At 43.9% G+C, this 27,068-nt stretch overlaps 1 protein-coding gene across 3 annotated transcripts; it reads left to right on the top strand.

The window, feature by feature from the left end:
- The first annotated feature begins 1,048 nt into the window (after positions 1-1,048).
- LOC143318198 (importin-13-like) lies at positions 1,049-26,699 on the top strand. Of its 3 annotated transcripts, XM_076726264.1 has the most exons (23): positions 1,049-1,133; positions 1,567-1,653; positions 7,275-7,400; positions 7,490-7,846; positions 8,277-8,530; positions 11,702-11,842; positions 12,462-12,603; positions 13,195-13,361; positions 13,638-13,758; positions 14,100-14,247; positions 15,195-15,376; positions 15,660-15,686; positions 15,911-16,045; positions 18,051-18,203; positions 18,637-18,717; positions 18,821-18,958; positions 19,909-20,005; positions 21,895-21,947; positions 23,576-23,642; positions 23,812-23,870; positions 23,977-24,066; positions 24,215-24,396; positions 24,503-26,699. In XM_076726264.1, the coding sequence occupies exons 2-23, from the start codon at positions 1,585-1,587 to the stop codon at positions 24,597-24,599; spliced, it is 2,886 nt and encodes a 961-aa protein (XP_076582379.1). In that variant the 5' UTR covers positions 1,049-1,133; positions 1,567-1,584; the 3' UTR covers positions 24,600-26,699. The 3 variants fall into 3 exon arrangements, 2 of the variants coding, with proteins under 2 accessions (XP_076582379.1, XP_076582380.1); XR_013076995.1 differs by lacking the exon at positions 21,895-21,947; XM_076726265.1 differs by lacking the exon at positions 1,049-1,133 and having other exon boundaries at positions 1,150-1,653.
- The last annotated feature ends 369 nt before the right edge of the window (positions 26,700-27,068 follow it).

Genomic DNA, 27,068 nt, shown 5'->3' with positions numbered 1-27,068 from the left:
ACACAGGTACAACAGTCTGTTTAAATCTCAGCATCACTGATACACACGTTGAATATAAACCGGCGCGTTTCTGCTCCTGTTCATCAACACATCCGCTCAGGTGTTTGTCAGTGTAACAGGCTGCGCTGAGTTTCACCCTCACCTTGGGTCTTGGGTGCTCGCGGGTGGCAGATCTCCGGCGCAGGGGTTTTCTGCCCTGTGTACTGTGTGTGTGTTTTCCCGATCGTCCAACGTAACCGCTGTTTACGAGTTTATAGCGAAAATACAGAGAAATACTGAGCGTTTGGTCATTTGTACATAACGCGCTCGTATAGTCAGAGTGTGTCAGGCGTGAGTTCATTAGGATACACACATGTACTTGTGCAGACACTAAGACATTTATTTATTTATTTATTTATTTATTTATTTATTTATTTATAAGGGTGCCACCCCACCACCAAACGCGGTTGGCTCTTCGGTCAAATGTCTGACCGAGGATTTCGCCCTTGATTCCGCCCGTTAGGGAGTTATACACACATGAATAGCCTATATTTGTCTCTTTTTCCATGTTTTGAAATGTCCTCGATATTTTCAGGTAAATTACACGCACTGAGGGTTTATGCTGTAGCTTTACATTATAATAGATTCATTTTCCATAGTTTTCAAAGCGGCATGTGAAAAAACATAAATAGGTTTCCGCTCATTACCGCTGGCACCAGCTGCATCCTCATAATGTGACGGTGACATTTCATTGGATAGAGGGGCAATGCCGCATTTAATGTTCCTCATAAACGAGAGTACCAAAGAAGCAAAATTGAATGAACGAAGCTGAAACACAAGATAGCAGTTCTTTAACGACGATCATAATAGAAACGGCGCCAAAAATGTACGAAGACTAAAAATAACAAATAACTAATAATACATGACAGTAGATTCTGTTAATTTCAGTTTCGTTCTCCACCCTTTAAATAATGGGAACTTTAGAAATCGTTGTTTTATTCACATTGTTTATGGGCGGCCCTTGACCAGTTGCGCTGTGCTTGCGATATTTCCTACAGTACCTGAATGTAGCAAAAAGCTCCCGGTGACGGAGCAGAGGCAGAAAAGCGGCAGGGAGCTGCGAGCATCGTCTCATACCGTCGCAGGACAGAAAGGTGTGAAAATATTGGTCCTCTAGACAGCCTAGAGATTATGTACAGAGACGACATTGTTTTGACAATGCTTTCACGTTACGAAAATGATAGTTTATCTGTCTCGCTTGGCTACATTTGGCACTAGAGTAGCGTCAAGTTACATGCATTGCTACGTTAGCTAGTTTGGCGTTAGCATAGCGGCGCTAGTCGTTGTTATAGTGGTTTTCTGTAGTGTAGGTTAGCGTCAGCTAGCCTGCTCTTAAGTGAGCTAACGTTAGCTTGCCGGTTAGCTTCTCGTGTCATCTTTATGTCTAAATTTCTGATGTCGTCTAGATAACTTACACATTCCGATTGCCACTGTGGAAATACTTTTGAAACGGTACTCTCTGTAATGGGAAGTTTATCGGTGGCTGTCAGTTCCTGAATGTGTTGCTCCTCTTTGATCATTTGACAGCTCCGTGTCAGCGGAGATATGGAGACGCCGGGGAGGATAGTAGCCACAACGGACGCCCTGGACTTCACGGTGGAAAACGTAGAGAAGGTGAGTTTTGAGATTAGTCAGTCCGTGTCAGCACCCTGTCAGCTTATATAGCACCGGAGGTTTGTGGGCTAAAGAGTAGTGGTCATGTTTCAAATGAGACGGCCAGCTTGAGAGGCAAAGCAGAGGAGCTTTATTTTACAGTGTTGGTTTCGTCTGGAGAGATGATGTTGTTTGCATGCGGGAATTAAGCTCTTCTGTAACTTCTGTCCTCGCGTCTTTAAATTGGTCTTGATTGAATGTTCAGAAAGAATAACCAGACGAGAGCAAAATAACAGGTTGTACCTCGCCAGTTCTTTGCCATCTCTGTCATTGTAAACTCTTAGTCTGGGTCTTGTTTTTCTCTGTTGGACTGGATATATTAGGGTGTGTGCGTGTGCGCGCGCATTTGGCAGTGTTGACTGTGGCTGCCAGGTTGCTGTGATGAATCTCCCTGCTGGGTGGCCACTAACTCGGACGCGAGGGGATGGGTGGGGAGACAATGGGGAGGATGGAGAGAGAGAGCGAGAGAGAGAGAGCGAGAAAGGTGTTTCTGTGGAAGAGCAGAGTCGATGTGATGAGATGGATTGGGGGATGAGGGCTGGGACAGGGTCGATGTCTGTGACAGTGCCAGTAAAGAAAGAGGAGGGGGTGAGAGGAGCTTGGCGATGCGACAGAAATGATTACAGGCAGGTTTGAGGGAGGGAAGCACATTCCTGTGGGGGAATGGCTTGTTCTGATACTGGGCTTTCTGGTGGTGTAATAAGAATGGCAAACAATGAGCAGGGTCCTGTCTCCCTGTGGACGATCTGCTTATTCATTTGTTCATGCTTCATAACTACAGGTGAAGGAAGTGGTGCTCTGTTATAATTAAAATGAATAAATGGGGTGGCCTGTGCATGAAGAAAAAGCTAAATATTTCCTCTCACTCCTCATATTAACAGAAGCAAGAGAAAACACAAGTACATATTGTATGCATACAATAATTAATGTGCCTGGGGAGATATAAAAAATGGTTGTGGAAATGGTACTGAAAGAAACTGATACACAACCGTATAGATTTGTGTGGATGTTTTCATTAGATCAAGGTATTTTTTATTTGGTTTTCTGTTATTTAAGTGTCTCATCTACAATTGAAGTGAAATTTTGCTTGCCAAAAATACCACAAGCAAACAAAAATAGTGCATGATAATCATCAAAAAAATAATCTGAGCCATCTGTCGGATATACATTCAGCATTCTGGGATTCAGTTGATGATGTGAAATAGGAGATGCTCACTGTGGTTAAATGTCATTGTAGTTAATTTGGTAAATAATTTTAATATTAAGTGTCTAGTAATAATGACGATGTTATGGCAGTGTATGTTTATACACTGAACTCTGACCTTCATACCTCTCTGCTTGTCCTCTCTTTAAGACACTGGGAAACAGCACAAAGCAGACACTAAAATATCATGACCAAATGTCATGATATTTTATTGTAATTCCCATATTTTTTATGTTGGTTTGTACAGCTTAAGGTGCATTTTCAGATCCTGTTAAAGCAGTCAGCCTTCTCCGAGTGGCACAGCGCCATGAGTAATCTCATTAGCTGATGAAATACGACGAACAACATCTGAGGTATCATTTCCCATGAAGGCTATGAGCACTTTTGTAATAACAGTTACATTTCAAAACTGATGAGATATTATTCCTGTAATACTCAGCTATATTTAGAAAGTGTATTTAGACTATTCGGGTACGATTACTTTTTTTATTTCCATATTTTCATTCCTTCTAGATAATTTGGCTAGAAAGACATATTTGTACTTAGTTATTGGAATCTGCACAATGTTGTTCATTCACTGCAATAAGAGGGAGGCGGCAGGTTTCTTTAGAGTCTATGAATGTGCACTTAAAAGCATCGTATTAGTATCTGTGTCAGGACATCAGCTTAATGCCTTTAGAAAAACGGTGCTTTTACCAGTAATTTTATCATCCTCCGTGCCAGTCACAACATCAGGGAAGTGTAAATATACACTCCACCAGCACATGTGTCGTAGTATTCATCAATAGAAGGTCAGATTGCACTTCCCATAAGATGGTGAGAGTGAAACCAGTTGCTAAAAGAGTGAAATAAAAAAGACTTGCAGTGCAGAATTGTCAGTGTTGTACAGTGGGATGGTGGGGAGTGTGTACTTGTATACGTGGTGGTGGAGATGATGGTTCCTGGCCCAGCATTTCTGTGTGTCTAATAGAAAGCCCTTTGTTCAATTTTGGGTCTGTGAAACAAAGTACCACATTGTCAGTATCTTTGTGTGTAGAATGAATGGGTACATATACGGCCTTACATTTCCGCTCGACTATAATTAGCCTCGCCTAGAGTCACTGTCCACTAAGCAAGTGGATTTTAGAGGAAATTCAGAGCTTTACATTTGCCGTCAAACAGTGTGCTGTTAGGATTTTGTCATTTTGCATTTCTGTCCCGAGACAAGCAAGTACTGTAACACCAGAAAGAGGCACAGCACAGCACTGGATCAACATGGCTGTCGAGGTCCATTCAGCAGTGCGTAGCTCCCAGGCTCTTGGCTTGTGATGCACCTCTGCCTTTTGGAAAGTGCGTTCAAGTAAAGTTAGGATGACATGTATGTGACTTCTCATTAAATAGTTTTATGGCATTTAAAAGCAGAGGAGATGATTTAGCCTTTCAGCTAACGTCTTACAGAACATGGCAGGGGAATTTGACACTGAGAAATGATGTGTTTGGTATTGAGCAGCTTTGTGGTGGCTGGAGAGCCTATTTTAGAAGGAAAAGCGGGATCATGATGACTATTACCATTCACCTATTGACAGAAATGGGCTCAAGGTGGAATGCATGTCTTGTATGTTACATGATGCATAGATGTCCTAGTGCAAGCGTTTTTCTGTATTTCTTGAGTTACAGGTTTTTTTTTTTTGAACTGTGATTGTATCATCATAACATATATCCATTGATACAGTGCCTGTAGGTGATCAATCTTCTGTTTTATGTGGTGGAAAAGGGAATTGTTCATGTAACTGAGGTTTGCATGTTAAGACACTTGGTACAAGGGTTTGTTTGCTGCTCATGTGCTGAGATTTTATCACTATTGGCAACGTGGTATTCTTGATTTCTGTCTTGGCTGTGTGCTGTCAACAACCACCCGCGCACACTCTCACACAAACTATTCTTCTTTGTTCCCTCATTAATCATCCTTCCCCTGCATGTCTTTGGTTCTCACAATCACAGCGCAGTGTCCTGATGGGTCAGCGGTGTGATGATGCCTTCTGCAACACAGCATCAACACTGCCCTCCCATCACTGTGAAAACTTTAAGTGTGACGCTCTAGTGGACAGATGGCTTGAAAACACACTGAACCTATGGCAGAGATGCAATTACCTGCTGTGTGTGAACACAGTGTGCAAAGACATGCACCACGTGTGCTTGTGTGTAGGCTTGTGCACCCATGTCTCATAAGCATGTGGGGAAGGATTGGTATCTGTTTACAAAAACATAAATGCTGCCTCTTGTTAAACCCTTCTGCTTGTCGTTATCTACATCTCCTGCCTTGCACTTCCTAATAATTTCAGTAATTGAAATAATCTTTTAAGGAAAATGGCTCCTGCCTCATTGACTTACTACATATTTGCAGTTGATATTTTGTACAATGTGAGTATTGTAGCGTTCTTTGTTAACACAGCTCAGGACTCAGTGGTGAGCACACAAGTGTATACCAGCTATAGTAAATCTTCGGTTATGTCTGTGAGCAGATGGTGAATCTGTCTAACTGAGCCATGTTTTTTTCATCTGCGTCTGTCTTCCCTTCCTCCTGTTGGAAAGTGACTGTAGAGGAGGCTAATGACCTTTGACGGTGTCTGCCAAGAGGACACCTCCTCAGGTGAAGCCAGGTGGTTCAGGCAGGTTTCCACCATCTGTAGAGTCACTTGCATCAGCTTCAAATAATACTGTTTCTAGGGGTGTGCATGTTTTTTTTCCTTTTTTTTTTTTAAGAACCAGTTAATAATGGACAATTACTGTTAGTTAGTTAAAATAACTGCTGCAGTTTGGTGTGATTTCTAGGAGGAGATGGGCGGTGGTTCTATGTGAGAAGATTAAAGCCGGAAAATGAACAGACCATTTTGTGTCTTGTGCTTTGATAATAAACCTAGGAAGGACAGACACGCTCAGACACGGCGCTGTTTGGGATTGGATAAGGAGGGGTCTGCGATCACACGGTGGTCTGCAGTAATGATCCGCCGCTGCTTTGAACTCAGAAATCACAGCCTCGTTTACAGAAAGACTTTGCCAAGTCGCAACACAATAACATCCATATTTCAGCAGTTCTGTCATGCAGCTCTGTCTGTTAATCTGTTAAATTTTAAAGAAAAATGCCACATAACCTGTTTTTTGTAGGTGGTTTTAGGTAGATGTTAGAGGGGTATAGAGTCCCACTGAGAAAAAGTCAAAGCTGCATGCAAACTGTACATATCGTACCTGCACCTATAGCTGTCTCTCTCACACACACACACACACTATATGCACAAATGCCACCTGAGTCTGCGAACAATCAGCTCATTAACACCACAGTAAGTGGAGACAGATAATTGCATCGCAGAATGGCAGACAGGGAGAGACACCACCTGAGACTCTCTGCTTCCAGTAGGATTTGACTCCGTATTGATGCTCCTCTCTACAGCCGCAATTGCATCATCTTACTCTGTGACCCGTAGTGGTTTCTTCTCAGAATTATTCATCCTGTCACATTTGACAGCCTAAACGTCTCTGATGAGGAAATGAGAAGAAATGTAGATTTTAGACGAAGACTGGGATGAAGATAGAGAGCTGAGGGATGGGTGGATGGACACTTGAGGCGAATAGAGAGAAAGAAATGAGAAGGAAGAAAGAGGAGAGGATGACTGCTGGTGGAAGAATTGATGTGAGCAGGCTTCAGGGGTAAAGACAAGGATCAGAAGCTCGCTGAATAGATTTTTTTTCCTGTGTTGCTTGTCAGACACTTAGTGCTGGCTGCCAGCGGTTTTAGTTCAGTGAGCATGTACATGTGTGTGTGTGTGTTTTGTGTGAGACGGAGAGAGAGAAAACAGGCATTTTTGCAGAGTAGTGCCTAAACCTCTCTTCTGGCACTGCCGGGATTAGAGGTGTCTGTTTAATTAATGCTCCCTTTTTCCCTTCTTTTATTTCCCTCTGTCATACTCATCCTTTATCTCCTTTCTCTTTGGTTTGCTCCTTCTTGTTCTCCCTGCACTCAAGTACTCAAATTACTCAGAGCTGTACTTCAGAGAGCGCTGTTTTCAGGTCATTGCTTTCTCCGTTGTACAGGTTTTCAAGGTAAACTGCCTACTATGTGTCTGTGTGTTTGTTGTTTGCCAGTGAGAAAAGATGCTCTTTTCTCTAGGTAACCTGCTCTTTCCTCCAAACAAGAGCTCAAACGTCTGCGTTTGTCCTCTCTCAGCTAGTCTGTCACCTCTGACACACACCTTGGTGAATGTGTGGAGAGCTGTAGCAAACATTTCTTAAATGGACTTTGTTTACACAAAGTTGTTCAGTTCTTTCTTGGTTCAACCATACATTCTTTGGATTCCTTTGACTTTTCACTCTCGTTATTCTTCTCTTTCTTCTTTATTTCCAGGCCCTCCACCAGTTGTACTATGACCCCAATATAGAAAACAAGAATCTGGCCCAGAAATGGCTCATGCAGGCACAGGTCTCGCCTCAAGCCTGGCAATTCTGCTGGGCTCTACTGAGCCCAGATAAGGTACAGTGTATATACACACACACATGCACATGCACACACACAGAAAAGCAGTTTTTTGTCATTTGCATCCATTTGATCACCTCTCACAGGTGCCAGAGATCCAGTACTTTGGTGCTAGCGCGCTTCACACCAAGATCTCTCGCTACTGGTCGGACATCCCCACTGACCAGTATGAGTCTCTGAAGACCCAGCTGTTCTCCCAGATTGCCTGCTTCTCCTCCGGCTCCAAGATGGTGCTCACCCGCCTATGTGTGGCCCTTGCCTCGCTGGCGCTCAACACAATGCCCGAGGCCTGGCCTGGCGCAGTGGCAGAGATGGTGCGGGTGTTCCAGGAGGAGGGGGGAGGGGTGGATGGGCGGGCACGCTGCCTGGCATTGCTGGAGCTGCTCACCGTCCTGCCTGAGGAGTTCCAGACCAGCCGCCTGCCACAGTACCGAAAAGGCCAGGTACGTCTTTCTCCCACCTCTGCAGATGGTGATGGCCACCTGTCCAGTATTCACAGCTTTTTGTTTGGATTCAATATTTTTGATATTTTACTGGAATATGTCTCCAGCATAGATGTACTGACAAATTGCTGGCGGTGAATGCTTTGCCACATTCTCTTATTCTTCAGTCAGGTGTTTCCAGATGTACAATGTAAATCAGAATTTTCCTCATATTAGTCTATTTTATGCTAGCAAAGTAACTGTACAGTGGCTTATGTCAAAGACATTTAACTGATATGCTTGCGAGGTTTGGCTTTTTTGTGAAATGAACCGATGATGTCGCTCTTACTGGCACCAGGATAGAAAAACTTAAAATGAGCCTACTCGTTAAGCAGAGGAATCTACCACACATACACTAGCAGTCCAACCCTCATTATCTTCCTCCCTCCAGGTTCGGGGTGCCCTGGGCCGGGAGTGGGGGTCAGTGTGTCCCTTACTGCAGCAACTGCTGCGAAGGACAGACAGCCCAGGGGCGGTGAAGGCTCGCGTGCTGCGCTGCCTGTCATCCTGGGTGCTGCTGGATGTGCCCCTCAGCGAGAGCGAAGGTCTGGTACACGACTGCTTCAGTGCCCTGCCTGACCCAGAGCTCTTCGACACAGCGGTAGAGGCAATAGTCAACGCCATCTCACAGCCCGACTCCCAAAGGTGTGTACAAATGTGTGCCGAAAGGAAAGGCTGAAAAAAGTAGTCACTGTAGTACTGTATGGCATGAAAGCTTGTCATGGTTTTGACTGGAGAAATTACGCTAGAGAGAGAATGGAGGTGGAAGAGAGGGACAGTAAGAGAGAGAGGAGAGGAAAAAAAGAAAGATGCGTGAGCCCAGGGCAGGAAAACAGACAGGGTGGGCACTGGAAGGGCATCGGAAAGGGATGGAGAGAAGGAAGGAGGGAGGGATTGATACAGGGCAAGTTGACTGCCAGGGGGAGGAGAGCGGCATTTCTCGGTTGGCCGACGTTGCTATGGTTACAGAGCTTGGTAGAGATGTCATCATGCCCTGCTTGATTCAGACATGGCAGGCACCCATTACCCCTCCCCTAGAGAGAGGGTGGGGGTGACAGGACAATGCAAAGGGAAGAAAGGGTGCTAAGGGGAGGAGAAGGGCAGGGGAAGGTGTGAAAGTCTCCGTCTCTCTCCGTTGTCCATACCTCTGCACTGCTTCTCACACAGGAGGGGCTCGGATCTGAGAAGTCAGTTTAAGTGCACTCACATTATGCCGAGCAGATGGTGGGGAGACGATCAGTGGCAGTGGAGTTACAGGTAGAGCAGCCTCAGCAAGTGTTGCTGCAGGATGGAGAACGTCATTGAGGAATGGGATTCTTCAGATCTCCTTTTCCAAATTTCAGTTGTTTTAATAATCGTCCATTGTTTTAAATACGATTCCCTCCTTCCCTTGATTTATGTCACACTGATTACATCCCTGCACGTTTGCCTGTGTTTGTCACTTCCTCCCAAAAGTCCTCACTCTGTCATTATTAGCCTCTGTCTTTGTGTGAGTAATGAGTTTACATTGACCAGTTACAGTATATCGTGTTTGTTGGGTCTGTGTCTGTGCGAGAGGAGGAAAAGATATGAATCTTTTAGAGAACCTGATTTAGTGCTTTTGCCTCCCATCCCCTCCAGGAATCATAGCCCACCTTTTCTCCATCTGTAGATTCTGCTCTCTTTGTGTAATCTATCTATTTAATCTTTTCTCCCACTCTACCTCTGTTTCTTTGTGCTCTTCCTTTCCCCTCTCCCTTCTCTCGCCATCAGTACTAAGCCCTCCTCCCTGTCTCTTGTTCTCTCCCTCTGTTTAAACACATTACAGTCAACTCATTTGGGGGGATGCTATTGGTCCAGCTGCATCCTGTTGCCAGGCAACCCATTTCCCCTGTCTCGGAGTGTTGCAGTAATTGCAGAGGGGATCAGAGGTGGGGGGATGGAGGGGCGGTGGAGGGAGAGAATAAAGGAGGAGTCAGGAAGGAGGCAGAAAGTGTATAACAGCAGGGCAGGGAGCAAAAGAGGAGAGGACAGGCAACTGTGAGTTAGAGGAGAGGAGACTGCAGCAGACAGTCTCGGAGGAGTCTCCAGAATGTCATCTCGTATGAGGAAAATGGGCAAACACATAAATCCATTCTGCCTTTTTAATCGTATCACACACACAGAGTCCTCTCTTCCTAAGCTGAGAGTGCATGACCTGCATTTGCACAGCACCTTGTTAAAAATGAATGATCTTCTGAGTGCATGAGTGCAGCCTGCCACTCACATGTGTACACACACACACACACGCACACACAGTCACTCACTCACTCAGAGTAAATTGCAGTCGGTCCCAGCGCTGCTCTCACAGGGTTACTCAGGCAGCCGAACACAGAGGATGTAGGCCAGTACACTCACAGGTACGGGTTTATTAGATGGAGGGCACATTCATACACATCACGTCTCAGCAGGGTGGAGCTCTCTCCAGAGAAGGCTGAGTCAGTGTGGGCTGCTGAGTAGGGGACTTGGCTTCATAACGCAGGACCATAGATCCGGGTCCACGGCTTATAAGGGGGCCTGAGGGAAATTAGAATCGGAAATGCTTCCCAGGACTGTGGAAAGACATGAATTTAACCTGCAGAGCAGCTTTTTTTTTTTTTTTTTTTTTTCTGGCCAGGTAGTACCGTTCTATAAGGGACTACGTTAATGATGAAGCAATTGGTCAATTCATTGATTATTCAATAGACAGAAAATGGATCATTTTTATTAAAATCAAATGACTTTTAAAGTAATTAATTATCAGTAAAAGCTCAACATTCTCTAGTTTTAGCTTCTCAGTCTGAGGATTTGTGGTTTTTCTGTGACACTATAAACTGACTAGCTTTGGTGTTTTGACTGTTGGTTGGTTACTTCATGTTCAGTTTTTTCTTTTTGACATTTTATGGATTGAATGATTAGTTGATGAGTTAAAAAACTGGAAATGGAAACAATAGTCAGTTGCAGACCTACATTAGATAGTCATGGAAACGCAGTACTTTACAGTAGCTTTTCACTTTTTTGTTGCTTTTCAAGCGTTGGTGAAGTCACACAACCTTGCTGTGTCATTGATGAATATTCATCAGCCTGGACACGCGTCCTTATTGATGTTCTTGTGAAAGATGAAGCACTTCCCGCATACCACAAAACCCCGCTGGGACTGACACACACATAATATGGTTTACATTTATAGCATTCACACATGCACATAATCTCCTCAGTGACATTCAGGCGCACGAGCACACGCGCACCCTTCATCTCCAAATGTCACCCCTTCTCTTGCTGTCATTAAGGGTGACAGGAGGATGTTGTCTGATGTTGTCACATGACCAGATCGGAGCCTGTGTTGAGGAGTGTGTTTGACCGTGCGTGCCCATGTGTCTGTGTAAGTTTTTGTGTGTGTGTCAGCACATGTGTGTGTTTGAGAGCGAGGGAATTATAGATGGCTGAGACAGCAGGAAGAAGACAGAATAATAACTGACAGCAGCGCAGCTCTGAGCAGGAGCTTTGAATAGATTTTCTGGTTCCCTGGTAGATGTGTGGGTTTTTTAGGGTGGGTGTGCTGGATCAGAGGTTGGACTGACTTGAACTGAGATTTGATTTGAAATAAACACTTGTCTTGAGAAGGAGCAATAAATACATCAACCTAGCTGTGAGCGGTGTGAGTCAGTTTCATATTCACCAGTGGAGGCTCCCTGCCTGTGCATGCGATGTTCTTCCCACTTGTGCAGCGCTGTGTTGCTTTTTAACTCATTTCGTTTAAAAGAACTGGAATCCTGACTGTCAACTCTGGTGTTTCTCTGTCTGTGTGTACATGGGTAGATATGTGAACACTTTGCTGAAACTGGTTCCTCAAGTGCTGGCCCTCCAGGAGCAGCTCAGAGAGGCTGTTCAGAATGGAGACATGGAGACCTGCCACGGCATCTGCCGTATCGCCGTTACACTGGGAGAAAACCACTCCAGGTGTGTGTGTGTGTGTGTCTGTGTCTGTGTAAGTGTGTTGATTTCAAGAGGCTTTTATCAATGTAAAGATTGTGTCAAGTCATTTTTATTTATGAAACCTAATATCACAAATTAGCCTGAAGGGGCCTCATAGTGTCTACAGCTTACAACACCCTTTGTCCTTAGACCTTAAGTTTGGATCAAGTAAAACTCCCCAGAAACTCTCTTTTCAGTGTTTTACATTTATCTCGGCCAAAATGATTTTCATACATGACTAAATAATTCTTCAGTCTTGGGATGCAATGAAAACGTTCTGTAATTCAGTGACATTGAAAGCAGCACTTGTAAAATGTGTTTTAGCCAATCAAACTACAAAATACAAGTCTTGGCCAATTTCTAATCTAAGCAGATAGCCTACAATACAAGAGGAACAGGTTTCTTAACATTTATTTGCACAGAGACAAGTCATGCAATATTCTGTCCAATATCTCAGTGTGCAGTCTCCATATCTGGTGTTCTTGTCTCTACTGATTGAATGATACACAGAGAGAAAGTTGCTAGTTTACCTGTGAACCAACTGCAGTGGACAGCTGCCAAATTACACCTTTTCTCTCCCCCCTCCACCCACCTCTCTGCCTAGGACTCTGTTGGAGCAGGTGGATCACTGGCAGAGCTTCCTGGCTTTAGTCAACATGATCATGTTTTGCACAGGCATCCCTGGCCACTACCCGGTCAATGAGACCACCAGCTCGCTCACACTCACCTTCTGGTATACACTACAAGTAAGGAATGCTAAAATTGGATCTTGTATTGTAAACCACAATTATACTGTTGTGTATACTGTTCCGACAAAGAAAGGGTACTGTGTATTTTCCAACTGGTATAATTGTCCTCCAGCCTCATCTAGTCTAGGTCCTTAAGATCCATCCACAAAATAGGCTTTGCTTATTGTATTCTGGCAAGTCTGGATGGACTCTTGCTTCAAGCAGGCATCTTTAGATAGCCTGTATAAAAACATGAACTCTCACTGCCCGATCCCGATTGAATGAACATGCTACTCACTGGGGTCTCGCTTGGCTTTGTCGACAGTTTTCAAATAATAAAATATGGCAGCTTGTCTGAAAACATTTGCTTTTTGTCTTCTATCTTAACCAACATAATTGATTTTTTGCTTTGTGCTAGTAGACAATGTGTTGTTTCATATTAGATGATTTATAGTGTAGATGTTTTCTCACTGATAAACTCTGGAAAATGTGGATTTGAGGTTAATAGCCTTTGTGAACCTTAACAGATGTTCTTATTTTGTTTAGCGCATCAATAATTTTATGCTCAGACCGAAGACTATTTTCTGTTTCTCCTCACTCTGTCCTCAGGATGAAATAATGTCGTTCGAGTCGGATAAGCAGGCAGTGTATCTGCAGGTCTACAGGCCAGTGTATTTCCAGCTGGTGGATGTTCTGCTGCACAAAGCCCAGTTCCCCTCTGACCAGGAGTACGAGTCCTGGTCCACAGATGAGAAAGAGCAATTCAGGATCTACAGGTAGGGGCGCATGTGTTCTGTGCCTCACCCTGTCTCTGTGAATTGCACATGCCTCTTTTCTGCTGTGCACTTTTGTGTGTTTCAGTGACAGTCCAAGTGTTTCAGAAATTACCCGCTGACAGGATGATTGGTCAGCATATGAGTGTGTTTTTCTCTAATAGACTCTCACTGGACTGGCAGCTGAGAGGGCAAAACCTGTCTGGCAAATAGATTAACAGTTAAGGTTTCAAGATTGCATGCCCCTAAAATGTCTGTTTGTGCATGTCTGTCTTTCAGGGTGGATATTTCAGACACGCTCATGTACGTTTATGAGATGCTGGGAGCAGAGCTGCTGAGTAACCTGTATGATAAACTAGGGAGACTGTTGACTAATGCCGAGCAGCCCACATCATGGCAGGTGGGTGAGACATACACAGATGAGCAAAGAGAAAATTTGAACTATTTTCTGTTTCTTTGAGTGTTGCACAGAAGCCACTTCTGGAAATGTGTCATACTAGATTTAATAAACCGGTTTTTCGAGACTGGTGCTTTTTCTTTTCTCTTTTTCACATCATTATGCTAATGTTAGCTTGCAAAATAAACACCAAGAAAAAAAACTTAAAAAAAAGGTAAAAGTAAGCTAAAATGTACATATTTTTACATGCGTTATTTTTACTTTCCATTTTATAATTTTGTTTAAACTCAAGTCTCTATATTTTGTCATTGCTGAAATACGCTGCCTGCCTTCTGCTCCTCCAGCACACAGAAGCCTTACTGTATGGCTTCCAGTCCATAGCAGAGACGATAGATGTGAACTACTCTGACGTCATCCCTGGCCTGATAGGACTCATCCCCAGAATCAGCATCAACAACGTCCAACTAGCAGACACAGTGATGTTCACCATAGGTGAGACAAGTTTCATGGATGAAATAAAAGCAACACACACATAGGAAAGATGATATGACCTAAAATTTATATCATGTTATTTTTCATGTTGTTTGTGGTGATGGCATTATATCACAATGTTGCAAAAAAGAAAGGGACACATGCTTCTACCTTTTTTCACTCTATCAGCAATGTAAGGAAGCGTTTTAAGATGGGAAAAATGATTATAAAAATGGATGTCTTTATTACATACCGATAGATAATGTTAGGCATGGCTATGTGAGACGACACAAAATGCAATGTGAAAAAACAGCTGCCCACATTCGAGCTATTACTCAGGTTATTTAATTGGCTTCAAATGAGTCTCAGCATTCACACAGTTTCTCTTGACTGTCCACTCGGTCAATATTCTGTATGCCAATGTGGCCCCAGCGTGTTTGCCTACAATAGATGCTACTAGCCACATTAGCCGCGGAACGTGCTAACACCAAATTCAACAGGCTTACCGGCAAAATAAACAGTGAAGCAACATAAACATTGCTGATTCAAAGTTTGAAGTGGGTATTGATCCATCCTCGAGCTTCGTTTCCTGCTTCGTATTGGCCTTCAGTCATATCGCCTAAGAGCTTTCCATGTGTTGTTGTTGGGGGGACATTTCCATCAAGTTAACCTACTGGGTCTTCACTTCCTCGGATGGTGGAAGTTGATGAAGACTGGCATGTTGGTTCTTGCAGCCAACAACAGAGAGTTGGCGCTGGCAAAGAAAATGGTTGTTAGTGGATGTAACTCCAGTTCTATGAGTATGTGTGTGGCCCTCTATCTGCATGTTATCGCAGCCACAGTACAGCACATTTTTCTTTATATACTAAAATATTGCATTGTCATTTATTGTAATTTATAAACAATGTGGCTCTAGTAGCGCTTGTATTGTTTTTTATTCAGTGTCTGAACTGTTGATCTCCCACCAGGTGCTTTGGCTGAATGGTTGGCAGACCACCCGGTGATGCTCAGCAGTGTCTTGCCCTTGGTCCTTCAGGCTTTAGGAAACCCAGACCTTTCTGTTTCTTCTGTCTCTACACTGAAGAAAATTTGTAGGGAGTGCAAATATGATCTGCCACCATACGCAACCAACATAGTAGCTGTGTCTCAGGTACGTGTACATATATACATCTTTTTTTTTTAATATGCTGTTGCCTTTTCAGTTGATCACATATGTGAACCAATAATAATCAATTTAAACTTTTTTCTTACTTTTAACAGCTCAGGTTTTGCAGACTTTTGTGATGTTCCTGCTTTCTGCAAATAATATTTAGCCTTTGAAATCACTTCAGTTGTATTTATTTTTGAGTTTATTCCTATTTCTAATTTGGGTATGTGTGTCTATGCTTTCAAAAGAATTGAACCATCACTCTGACTTTCTCTTTTCTCTCCAGGAGGTGCTTATAAAGCAGATCCACAAGGTCAGTGTGTGCTCTCTCACATTCACTTTCTCTTTTTGTCTCAGCACTCAGTTCAGAAGTGACATTTAAATAAGGAATGCTGTGAAAGAATTGCGTAACCTGTAGTCTAAAGATGACATGTTTTGTGTTGTGAAAAATCTATGTGGTCTTTATAAAACTCCCAGACTTTAAGCTCACTGCTTGCTTGCGCTGAAGCTAAACCTGCGATCATCTTTTCCTTGCAGACAAGTCAGTGTATGTGGCTGATGCAGGCTCTCGGCTTCCTGCTGTCCGCTCTCCCCGTGGAAGACATCTTAAGAAACCTTCACTCTCTCATCACCCCCTACATTCAGCAACTGGAGAAGCTAGCAGATGAGACGGTGTGTACACTGACCAACATGTAGCAGTGCATACACACACACACACACACACACACACACACACACACAAAGACAGAGCAGGCACAGTTGGACTCTGGCCAATAGGAACAGGCCTTGTGTCTGTGTGGTGTCACTGCAGTGGAACATTTCTCTGCGGGACCAGATTGGATTTGACCCTGCACCATGGGCTAGTGACTCACATGGAAGTAGCAAATACACACTTTGTCTCACTAATGCAAACGCACACACACACACACACACACACGCACACCACAGTCAGAGAGAAGACAAACTGAGAAAATGTAAGAGTGCATACAGAGACACACTTACAATAGGTCATGCTTTTACATGCGCATGCACACACAGTCGTACAAAAAGAGATTCTTTACCCTCTTTAAATGTCAGCTCCAGGAGAGTCTGGAGTTTCAGTCTGTCACGCTGGATGAGCCGATATTGTCCAAAAATACACCGTTTGATGTCTACTGTATGTGGAACAAAGTCGATTTTCTCCTGATCCCTTGTTTTCCAATCAGTAAAGACTTTGGGTGGGGTCAATACAGATGTCAGCTCAGATGAAGCTTTTCATTCGTCTGTGTGTGTGTGTGTGTGTGTGTGTGTGTGTGTGTGTGTGTGTGTGTGTGTGTGTCTGTACTTTTCTCACCCACCACACTTCACACAGCACACACTGTCACACACGGTCTCATCCATCGTCTCCGACTTCCTGCCTCTCTTATTGTTTTCTGTCTAGCTCTGTGATGTATCGACATTACATCAGACTAGGAAATCAGGTGCTGCGTCTGGAGCCGGACAAATAGTGGCACCTAGTGGGGGGACCTTCAGGTTACATTACAAAAGGGGCGTATGACCGTGATGTCTGTCGGGGCTGATGAAGTCGCCCTGATTTGGCTGCAGGCATCATGTGCACCCTGTTCTTACTGTTGTACAGTCCAAGCATTAACATTGCGAGGGGAGGTAGATGTTGAAGGAGAGATGAGAGGTGTGGCTGTAAGAGTCCTCTTCGCAGTCTCTTTGCTCTGTTGTATCACCATGGAGACAGAGCACTGGTTAAACACTAGCTGTGAAATCCTTAATTAATATGGTTTTACCTGGGGGAGGGGGGTGTGTGTGTAGTGATGCGTATCGGCGAGAAAAGTGGTTTGCGATTGAGCCATTACCTTCTCTCTGTCAAATTGCTTAAATTCCTGCCCATTGACTTGTCTTTTATTTATTCAATTTTTGAGATTTAATGTTATTTGTCTACTGCTTATTTTATTTAGTAATATTTATTTACTCTGTTATTTACTGTTTACATTCTCTGTTAATAATAATGCCAAATGTCCCAGGTTATAAAAAGTGAGCCCACCATGTCTTAGTCATCCCTTGAGTCAGAGTCCTGGTCATAGCAGCTGGAAAACACCTCTGCATTGTATTATTCCCTGTTGTCAAACTGGCCTCTGTCAGTCTTGGAGGCTGTGCTGGGTCCTCGTCCAGCTCTATTAACAGGGAGGCTGCTGTGCCTGGTTCTGCTGCCTGCTTGCCCAGCTCTGGATCTGTGCTATTCTGGGGCCGCTCCTTGCCAGCATTCCCCACTGGGTCCCCCCACCCCAGGCCTGAAAACCTCCTCCTCCCCACAGTCCAAAGCTCCTCTGCCAGTGGTGTAAACACCAGTATTCCCCTGGTACTCTGAGCTCCCAGGCAGAGTCAGTTAGCTGCATGGCTAACTGAGCCAGCTATCTAAGAGCTGCTACAGTTAGCAGCAGACTTCCATGTTACAAGACAAGAGATCCATGTTGCAACTGTCCCACTGATTCGTTTGTCTGAGGACGACAACGACAAGGTGCAGCTCCCGAACGGAGTTTGAGGCGGGAGGGGTTTTGTATAATGTATTGTTGATTTGTTGTTATTCAAGGTGACACCATGCACTTAACGAGCCAGGTGGACAGCGGGGTAAGGTTCTATAGTGAAGTACAATCATCTGTTTCTTCTTTCTTTTTTCTCTTTTCAGCCTAATCCCTCCAATAAATTAGCAATCATCCACATCTTGGGGCTGCTGTCCAACCTCTTCACTACGCTCGACATCAGCAAGCAGGATGACGAGTCAGCGGACGGCTCAGCACCACCTGTCAAAACAGCCCCACCTCCACCTGGACCAAACCCAGTCAGTTGCCACACACAAACACACACACACACCATCATCGGAGTCATCAGTGGGGGTGGGTGATTGGACGAATGCAGAGCCTATCAGCAAGATGCTGAATCTGTGGATGATAGATATTAACCAATAGAAACATACAGTATGTTCCATTTAAAGGCAGTTTGGTAGTCTGAAGCACAGTGGGGCTCATGGTGCTCGCAGCAGTATGAGCTCCCCGCCCCCACCCCCCTGCTGCCTCTGTGGCTGAATACGTAGGCTAACTCTGGTTGATGAGGGTGGCTAACGGGAGAATGTTTGCCCTGTCACTCAACCATAGTCATTAGTCATTCTGCTGATAGGCGTGCACTCATGTGTAAATACTTATCTAATGCTGCTGCCTGTTAATGACTTTCTATTTTTTCTTTTCCTTTTAATGAAGTGAATTTGTGTTTTTCAGGTGGTGGTGGTTTTGCAACAAGTGTTTGCTCTCATACAGACTGTACTCAGCAAGTGGCTCAACGACTCGCAGGTTGTAGAGGTGAGTCATCGAACCCACAAACTCTCAGACCTCCGCTTTCTAAGAAATCAGTCCACGTAGCCGGATATGATGACTGTACAGCTGACCTCATGTTGTCTCTCAGGCTGTGTGCGCCATCTTCGAGAAGTCGGTGAAGACTCTGCTCCATGACTTTGCTCCCATGGTGTCTCAGCTAAGCGAGATGCTCGGGCAGATGTACAGTACGATTCCCCAGGCCTCAGCCCTTGACCTCACACGACAGGTATACACTCATGCTTGTGCACATTCACACACGTAAACGCCCATTAGTGGTTACATGCAGAGAGATTTGTCAGAAAGTGCTGCGTACGAGCTAATCAGCTACGCGCCAATGAGCCCAGGGTTAAAGAGGATACAGTATGTTTGTGAAACTTCATCCTACAGTCACAACTAAACCCTCAAGCATCATTTGTTTGTTCACATAAACTAAAACTCGTGACATTTCTTTCAGTTATGTTTTACTTACATCATAATTTTCATTGATAAATTAACTTTGGATATATTTGTACCCAAGTCAAACATTATTTTAGCTCATGCTAAATACAATTTACTAATCAAACCATAATAAATAGAGTAATAAGCAGCAGATTTGCATTATCTAATCACACTATGATCCCTCACTGCATTATCAGCATTTAGTGATAGTGACATTGACATTGTGTTTACATTTCTGTGATAACCTAGTTTTTTACATGTCATGTAAATAAAATGTGGTTTCTGTAATCCAGTCATATCAGTTTCTGCTAGAGAAACCGAATTTCTTGCCTACTTCTATGTTTTCTATGTCCAACTGGAACTGAAAAGGGCGCTAAAATAAAGAAAGTCATAATAAGTCTGTTTCCACAGCTGAACAGGAGGTTATTTGTAAAATGTAGACACATTTGCGCACTAAGAAAAAAAAGTGTTCTCACAACAGAGTTTGTTTTCTCACAGCACCATCAGTGCTACAAAGAGAACTGCAGGCTGCAGTATCATACAGTATATTACTAATACACTCAAAGCCTTACTCAGAAATATGGCCGGACTCTGATCGTAGAGCTTTACAGTCATTAGGTTCCTCCAGGTCGTGTGAAGACGTTCTGTGGTTTCGTAGCCTGTTTCCCTTCCAGTAACCAGATTTCTCGTGCGTAAATAAACACAGTGAGTGTCTGATGTGAAGTCCTGCTGTTTCAGATGGTGCACATCTTTGCCAGTGAGACAGACCACTTCCCACCCATCAAGGCTCTGTTTGAGCTGGTTACCTCGGTAACTCTGTCCATCTTCCAGCAAGGTAGGGGGTCCAGCAGGGGCGGGACTGTGAATACTGTCAAATGTGTCTGTTCGAATCAGTGAATGTTTCTGATCATATTTGATTTCGCAGGGTCCAAAAATGAGAACAAATGGTTAAAAATGTTATGTTTATTATGATGATATGCTCCCATTTCCTACTGCAGCTGTACGTACCTGACGTGCTGTTGCGTTTCTAGACAATAACACAGTTCAGCCCTGGAGGCCATAAATAGGAAAATGGCTAAAGGTCAGAGGTCACTGGACTCACATTGTCACAGTTGACCTTTAAACGTGCTCTCATTACTCATTAATGCAAGTGGGACCACAGAGCGGTCTGTCTGCTTGATGTGTCGAAGTACCAAAGTCTTAAATAGTCATTTTATCAATGCAGACTTCTCTTTCCACTGACTAACTGTTATGGTTTGCTTGAAACATAAGCAACCAGCGCATTGCAGTGTTTTCAATATTCATCAGCCTCGTATTTGCTTATTTCATCATTTTAAATTCATTTATTTGACTTTACTGTTTCAGTGTTTGGGCTGCATGAAAATTACTTTGGCTTTGTAAAGTGTTAAAAGTTGATCAGACATGCGTTACCCCGGGGCCAAACTTAGGCTTTGAGTTCCACTCAGCATTAGATGGATATGAATGAGATGATAAACTCTCATCCACTACACTTGGGTCAGGGTACCAGCTCTGTCTGCCGCTCCCCTTCCCTTTGTGTTGTCCCCTTTTTCCTCTCCTCCTTTCCTGCTTTGACTGGTTAAGTAATGGCTGCCTCTCCTCCTGCCTCTAAACTCTTTCTTTTCTGAGCAGGTGCCTTTCAGTAGACAGTATCAGTACAGGATACAGTCACAGCACAGAGACCACTAGCTTATTCAGTTGGCTGACATATAACATAGGAGGGCGGGCCAGCTCAATACGGCCACGGCCACTGCTGTGCTTGGATTAGAGTCAGGCTCTCCATCGCAGCCCTCTGAATAAGCCCTGTATTCTCTCCAGGCGTTGTGTGTGGATGAGGGCTGGAGGGGGGTATTGAGCAGGAAACTTGTTTGGAGTCTGGGAACAGCTAAAGCTGGGCGCTTACTACAGACGCTTGTTCTGTTTCATTACAAGTTTGCTGTTGGAGTCCCTCCAACATCAATCTTAAGCCATCGGAGAAATGTTTGAAAGTCAGGAATCTGGATGCGGATTCTTCAGTCCAGAAGCTGCCACAGGAAACGTGTGTTTAACCTGTCATACTTTCAAAAAGTCCTGTAGTCTGTGTCCAGCATAAGGGAGGTAATGATATCAGGACCTATCCTGATCTTTGCGTGTGATTCATACTGATGGCTATGGGTTCACCTTTGAAGCAAAGGGGATCTTATGGACCGGCTCTGAATGGACCCCTCAGAGAAACCCCCTCCCCTGAGGCACTTAGTTGAGTGTGAGAGGAAGTGATGTTTGATCACGTCCGTGCCAGCGGTGCCTCGTGGGAAGGAGGTCAAAGGGGGGGTTCATTCAGGTTTGGTGCCCCTTTCCCTCCAAACTGTAACAGTAACAGAGGTGCCTCCTGGGTTCCCACTCCAAACCCACTTTTGTTTCTTTAGGTTTGTTCTTTTTCTCTCGTTACTTCTTTCTTTTTTCTCTCCAAACAGACCCATGTCTTTGTCTTCTGCCTGTGTTTTGTTTTTGGTTGGTCTGTTCTTCCAAGACTCTGCCAAAGCTTCATATGCCCCCCCCCCTTCCCCCCTTCTCCCCTTCGTTCTTTACTCACGTGTGAATTATTTCAATGAAATATTTTTGAGTTCTCTTTTATTTCCACATGACTGTTGAATCTATTCAGTTGCTGTTTGTATATTATTCTTATTCTCTTATGATTTCTTAAGTTTCATCTTTATTATATTTTAGGACCCAGGGATCATCCTGATATTGTTGATTCATTTATGCAACTCCAAGCTCAGGTGTGTTTTTGGTTTCTTATTTCATTCACTTTGGGTTTCTCTCTCCTCTCTCTCCTCTCTCCTCTCTCTCTCTCTCTCTCTCTCTCTCTCTCTCTCTTTTTCTAATTTCTCAATTTCTCCCTGTCCTCTTCTCCCTCTCTACTTCTTTCTGTTCTTTGTTACTGGGCCCTAAGGTGTCCCATCACATAGGCGAGGCAGAGGAATGAACCATGAGAGGAATGTTTGACACAGAGACGTCTGTCTCTCCTCAAACGCTTTCGATTCTAACAGTCACCTCGCCACACAAACAACAGGCCTCATGTAGGGTTATCATTGTACCTGATATGCTCATTACAGTATGCAGAGCCTCCTTATCTTGTACGTTCGTTATTCTTATTTGTAGTACTTACGCTGTATTCGGTTAAGAGATCGCTCTGCTGTAGTTGAGCGTTATGGACACAGTGTCAAATTCTTCTTATATACTTTATGTATCTATGTTATATTACAACAACGCGCTGTAAACATGCTTTCACCTTGTATTAAGTCCTCTTAGGAGCTAAAAAAAAAAAAAAAAAAAGCGTTTTTTGCTACATGGCCGTGCGTCTTCAAAAGAACCTAAGATGTCAGGAAATTCTGATGACTCAGAGGAACATGTAATCCTTCTATGAATAATCGTATTGATTTATTACACTGCTCAACAGGCTTCTTCGGTGGAAAATAGGCACCCGTGTGTGGACGTATTCTCTATGAAATCCACCATTTTAAGAGCTTACATTTTTACAAAATCTTTTCCCTTTTTTTCTGTAAAGTCAACATCAGGGCACGTTCACTCTTTGGAAAAACATCAGCACACTCAGCGCCTTAGATGAAATATTTCAGCTGATGCGGCGCTCTTGGGAAGATGATGTAACGGCGTCAGTATCAGCGCTGTGGTCCCAGGTGACTGGTTAGTCTCTGAGCTCAGTCCTCCTCTGAAGTCATTCCAGCCCGGAGCCAATCAAAGCCCAGATGAATTAATATTCAGCTAATATTAATCAGTTCAGACAAATTGGCTGATGGCTCCTCTGTTTAATATTTTTGTCTTCCGTCTTCATTCTTCTTCCTTTGTTTTCTATCTTTGGATAGATCTGACCTTCATCTCTCTCCCTCTCCCTCTCTCCCTCTCTCCTCTCCTCCATCCTGAATGAGTTCATTATTACGAGATGAGTTGTATTTCTCTTTATCTGCACATGTTAATTACTTACACACTTCTGTTGCATATTCAATCCAGTCAACCAAAAACAAGTAATGTTTCAAATATAGTTGATTTCGAGAAACGAAACCATCATTGCCTTTAGTTTGACTTAAGTTTCCAATGATTTGAAGTTTGAGTTTTTGCAATTTGTTTGTTATACCTGCTGAGTTCTGCATTGGAGGATCTCTGTATGAGTTTGGATAGTTTTTCCTAAACCGATGGAGAGAGTACTATAGCCTGGTAGGCAGATCTGTTCTGAGTCCTGTGTTGCAGTCAGATCCGGCTACCAGGCTGAGCGGGTATTGTTGATAGCAGTACTTTGAAGGAGCTTATGCAGTGGAATGTGGTGAAGCAGTACCGATTGGGTCGGGCCGACAGAAACATACTCTGTTTAATGTCTTTATCTGCCTCTTAGGCCCTCAAACGGAAGCCCGATTTGTTCTTGTCTGAGAGTCTTGACGTGAAAGCAGTGTTCCACTGTGGTAAGTTTGCACGTTGTTTACATAAACACGCACCCCTACACACTGTTCTGGGTGTTTTGCTGCAGTTCCTGTGAAATATGTGCCTGTCAGTACAAAGTACAAACTGTAAATGTTTGACACCATCCTCCAGTAGTTTATTTATGTTTCTCACTCCCTCTCCCACTTCCAGGAGTTCTGTCGCTCAAATTTCCTGAGGCTCCGACAGTCAAGTCAACGTGCTTGTTCTTTGTGAGCGCACGCACACACACGACTTGAAACCCTGCACGAATACGCATGTTTGGAAATGAGTCATTTGGCTTTGAATGTGCTGATTGTCTCTGTGTTTCTGCCGCAGACTGAACTGTTACCCCACTGCTCAGATGTGCCTCCACTGGCCAGAGTGGTGCAGGAGGACGGAAAGCTGTTGATCCAGGCCGTGCTGGAGGTGAGAGGCAGCACGTTGCACATTCACACATCGCGCCGCTGAAAGGTTTCATCATTTCACTCGCGCTGTGTTATCGCACATCAAACGTTCCTTCATCTCGTGCTGTCATTGAGAGTCTGCTGTCAAATTTCTGCCCCGCTCTCTCCAGGGCATCGGAGGCGGGGCATCTCGAAGCCTGATGGACCAGTTTGCAGAAGTGCTTTTCAGTCTGAACAAGCACTGCTTTTCTCTGCTCGCCGTGTGGTTGAAGGAGGCGCTGCAGCCTCCCGGGTTCCCGTCATCGCGAGTCACAACTGAACAGAAAGACAACTTCTCACATCAGATACTCAGGTAACACTGCCGGACATTTGTTTGCACGCTCCTCGACTAATAAGCCCATGTGTTCGGTCAGCCACATGATTTGTTTGTCCTCCTCACTGCCTCCTCTGTCCTGCAGAGAACGAGTGAACAAGAGGAGGGTGAAGGACATAGTGAAGGAGTTCACACTACTGTGCAGAGGGCTCCATGGTACAGAGTACGCCGCTGAATACTGAAACTCTACCCCTGAACTCTCATCTAAACGTGACCTCTGCCCTCAGCGCAAAACAGCTGGATGCCACAACAATACAGTTCTCACAAACCCCATCAGTGAAGATATCATGAAGTGATTGTAATGAAAACCCGCCCTGCCGCAGGACAAGACATGGAACCCTTCCAGCACAGACCTGCCATCGGATTAATAGACAAACATTAACTCCCCGGTGGCATTAGGGAGGCCGTCCTCTCTGCCCTGATTTCTTTTTCTGTTTCAAGATTGATTGTTTCTCTCTCCTCCTATTTAAGGTCTTTTCTTTGGAAGAGCTTCGAGCAGCACTCCCAGCATGCTGCCTCACGCCTCCTTCTCTCTCTGTCTTGTTCTGCCTTTCTAGATCTTCCCGTGGTTCCTAGGCTGTTTCCTGGTGATTAGCATCCATATGAAATGGTAGTGGTATCGTACGTAGCTACTTGACATTATTTTTCAAAATAAATCTAATTAATTATATAAATGTATATGTATACACATATAGACAGATGGTGGTTGTCAGTCCTGCCGCTGCTAATGGGAAGAGAGATGGACAAGTGTCAGGAGGGGATTCTGCAGGAAGAATTTCATGAATACGATTATATTTACTCCCACTCATGCCCCTGTCATCTCTGCATTTGCCAAATTATCATGAAATGTTTTGTGAATTCGTCCTTTTTTTTGTTATATATGCCTTTTTGGGGGGTATGAGTGGAGAGAGAAAGCTGAAAACCACATAACTGGACTTAAACCAGTCTACTCTCTTGCCCAGCCCTCTGTGTATAGGGCTGTACCTCATGTACATACAGTCCCACCCAGTCATACTGCAGTCTCCTCGGGTTGTAGGGAGTGTTTTTTATGCATTGGTCCCTTTGGTAAAGCAGGACTGCCTAGAGCGAAGGCTGGAGTGGAAACCGAAATTATAGTAGCTGACAGTGAGTAAGAGGCACACGATGGAAACTGAGAGTGTGGAGGGATTAATAATCCTGACGATGGACTGCGTAGTCACTGTAATCGTGCAAAAATATTAATCAAGTTGTGCATATTAACAGTTATTGCTGAACACTTCTGTGTCTTTGAGTGTGTGCGTGTGTTCATACCTGTGTGTATGAGAGGCTGCGTGTATCTTTTTCCACTTGTTCAGTGCACTTATATTGGACCTACAGTACACATCCATAACCTCTTCCTATCTTTCAAACAAAGAGCCCGTTCATTTCTTCACACTCATTCAGACTACTCTTTTCTTAAATACTGACCAGGCATGTCCAGTATTTCACCTCTGCTGCTCACCGCCAATCACACCCATCTATTTAACCTCCTTATCATCTGGAATGACCAGCCAGTGCTAATCATTGACCAGACTCATCTATCTATCATTGACACCAACGACTGCTCCTAACAACATGTTGTGAACGAGCCCCCCAGTATCCTTTGCATCTATCTGGTCACTGCCTTGGAGAGGACCAAGAAGGATTAGGGAGTAAGAAAACATAAGATCTCTGAGAAGGTTACTCAGCGTTTGCAGCGAGATTTAACGCAGACGTTCTGTGCTCATCCATTATGCCAGAGACATTATCGGTGAAGTGATGTGACGGCTGTAAAATACACTGTCTAGTGAATCACCAGGACCAGTTGACATCTAATAACGCTCAGCATTGAAATGTACTCTGTGGTCTCTGATAAACTTTATCTCAGTCTAATCCTTCTGTCTTATCCGAGGTGCCTGCAGATATGTAGCATGTATGTGTTTTCTTGGGGTGGGGGGGTGGTGGTGGTGGTGGGGGTTTCAGGGGACAAACGTTCAGTGTGTGAGACGCTGCAGAAAGACGTGATTTAGACTGAGATCCGGGGCAGGATTCAGGTCTGTGAGTGGGCTGCCCTGCCTGCGGGTCTGATTTAAACGGTGAATGATTGGACGTTCAAACGCTGATCCTGGGTCTGTGTTGTGGTCTCATTCTGAGGTGGGGAAACAAAACAATGTTCGTCACAGTTTATAGAAAGAGTAGTAGGTGGATGAGGGGAGGGAAGTATGAAATGTACATTGTTTTTTTTGTACCTTGGCTTTAATTTATTAAATATATCTAAGACTGCAGCTCCTGACTCTTCTGTGTGTGGGAGTAGTTTTGCTGTTTTTTCCCAGCACTTCCATCAAAGACGTAGCCTGCGGATATTTTTCCAGCATCTCTGAAACAATTAAAACAAGTACCAGTGTAGATAAAGTTCAAGTAGAAATATATAAGTTAAAGGTTTTATTGCCTTTTATTTTTTCCATTTAGGCAGCCAGTTTATGGAGGAAAATATATAAAGTCAGTCCTTATACTGTAAATGTGAAATTTCCCCATCAGTATTATCAGGTCTGTAAACAGGTCTTCTTAAAATCCCTGTTAGCCGTTATGTTATATTTTCAGCACGTTTTATGAAATGGACCAAATATCCAATTGTTCTTTGCAGGAAACTTTCA

This window comes from Chaetodon auriga, chromosome 3, assembly GCF_051107435.1.
Source record: "Chaetodon auriga isolate fChaAug3 chromosome 3, fChaAug3.hap1, whole genome shotgun sequence".
In the NCBI taxonomy this organism is placed as follows: Eukaryota; Metazoa; Chordata; class Actinopteri; order Chaetodontiformes; family Chaetodontidae; genus Chaetodon; species Chaetodon auriga.
This window is presented reverse-complemented; position numbering and strand designations above follow the sequence as displayed.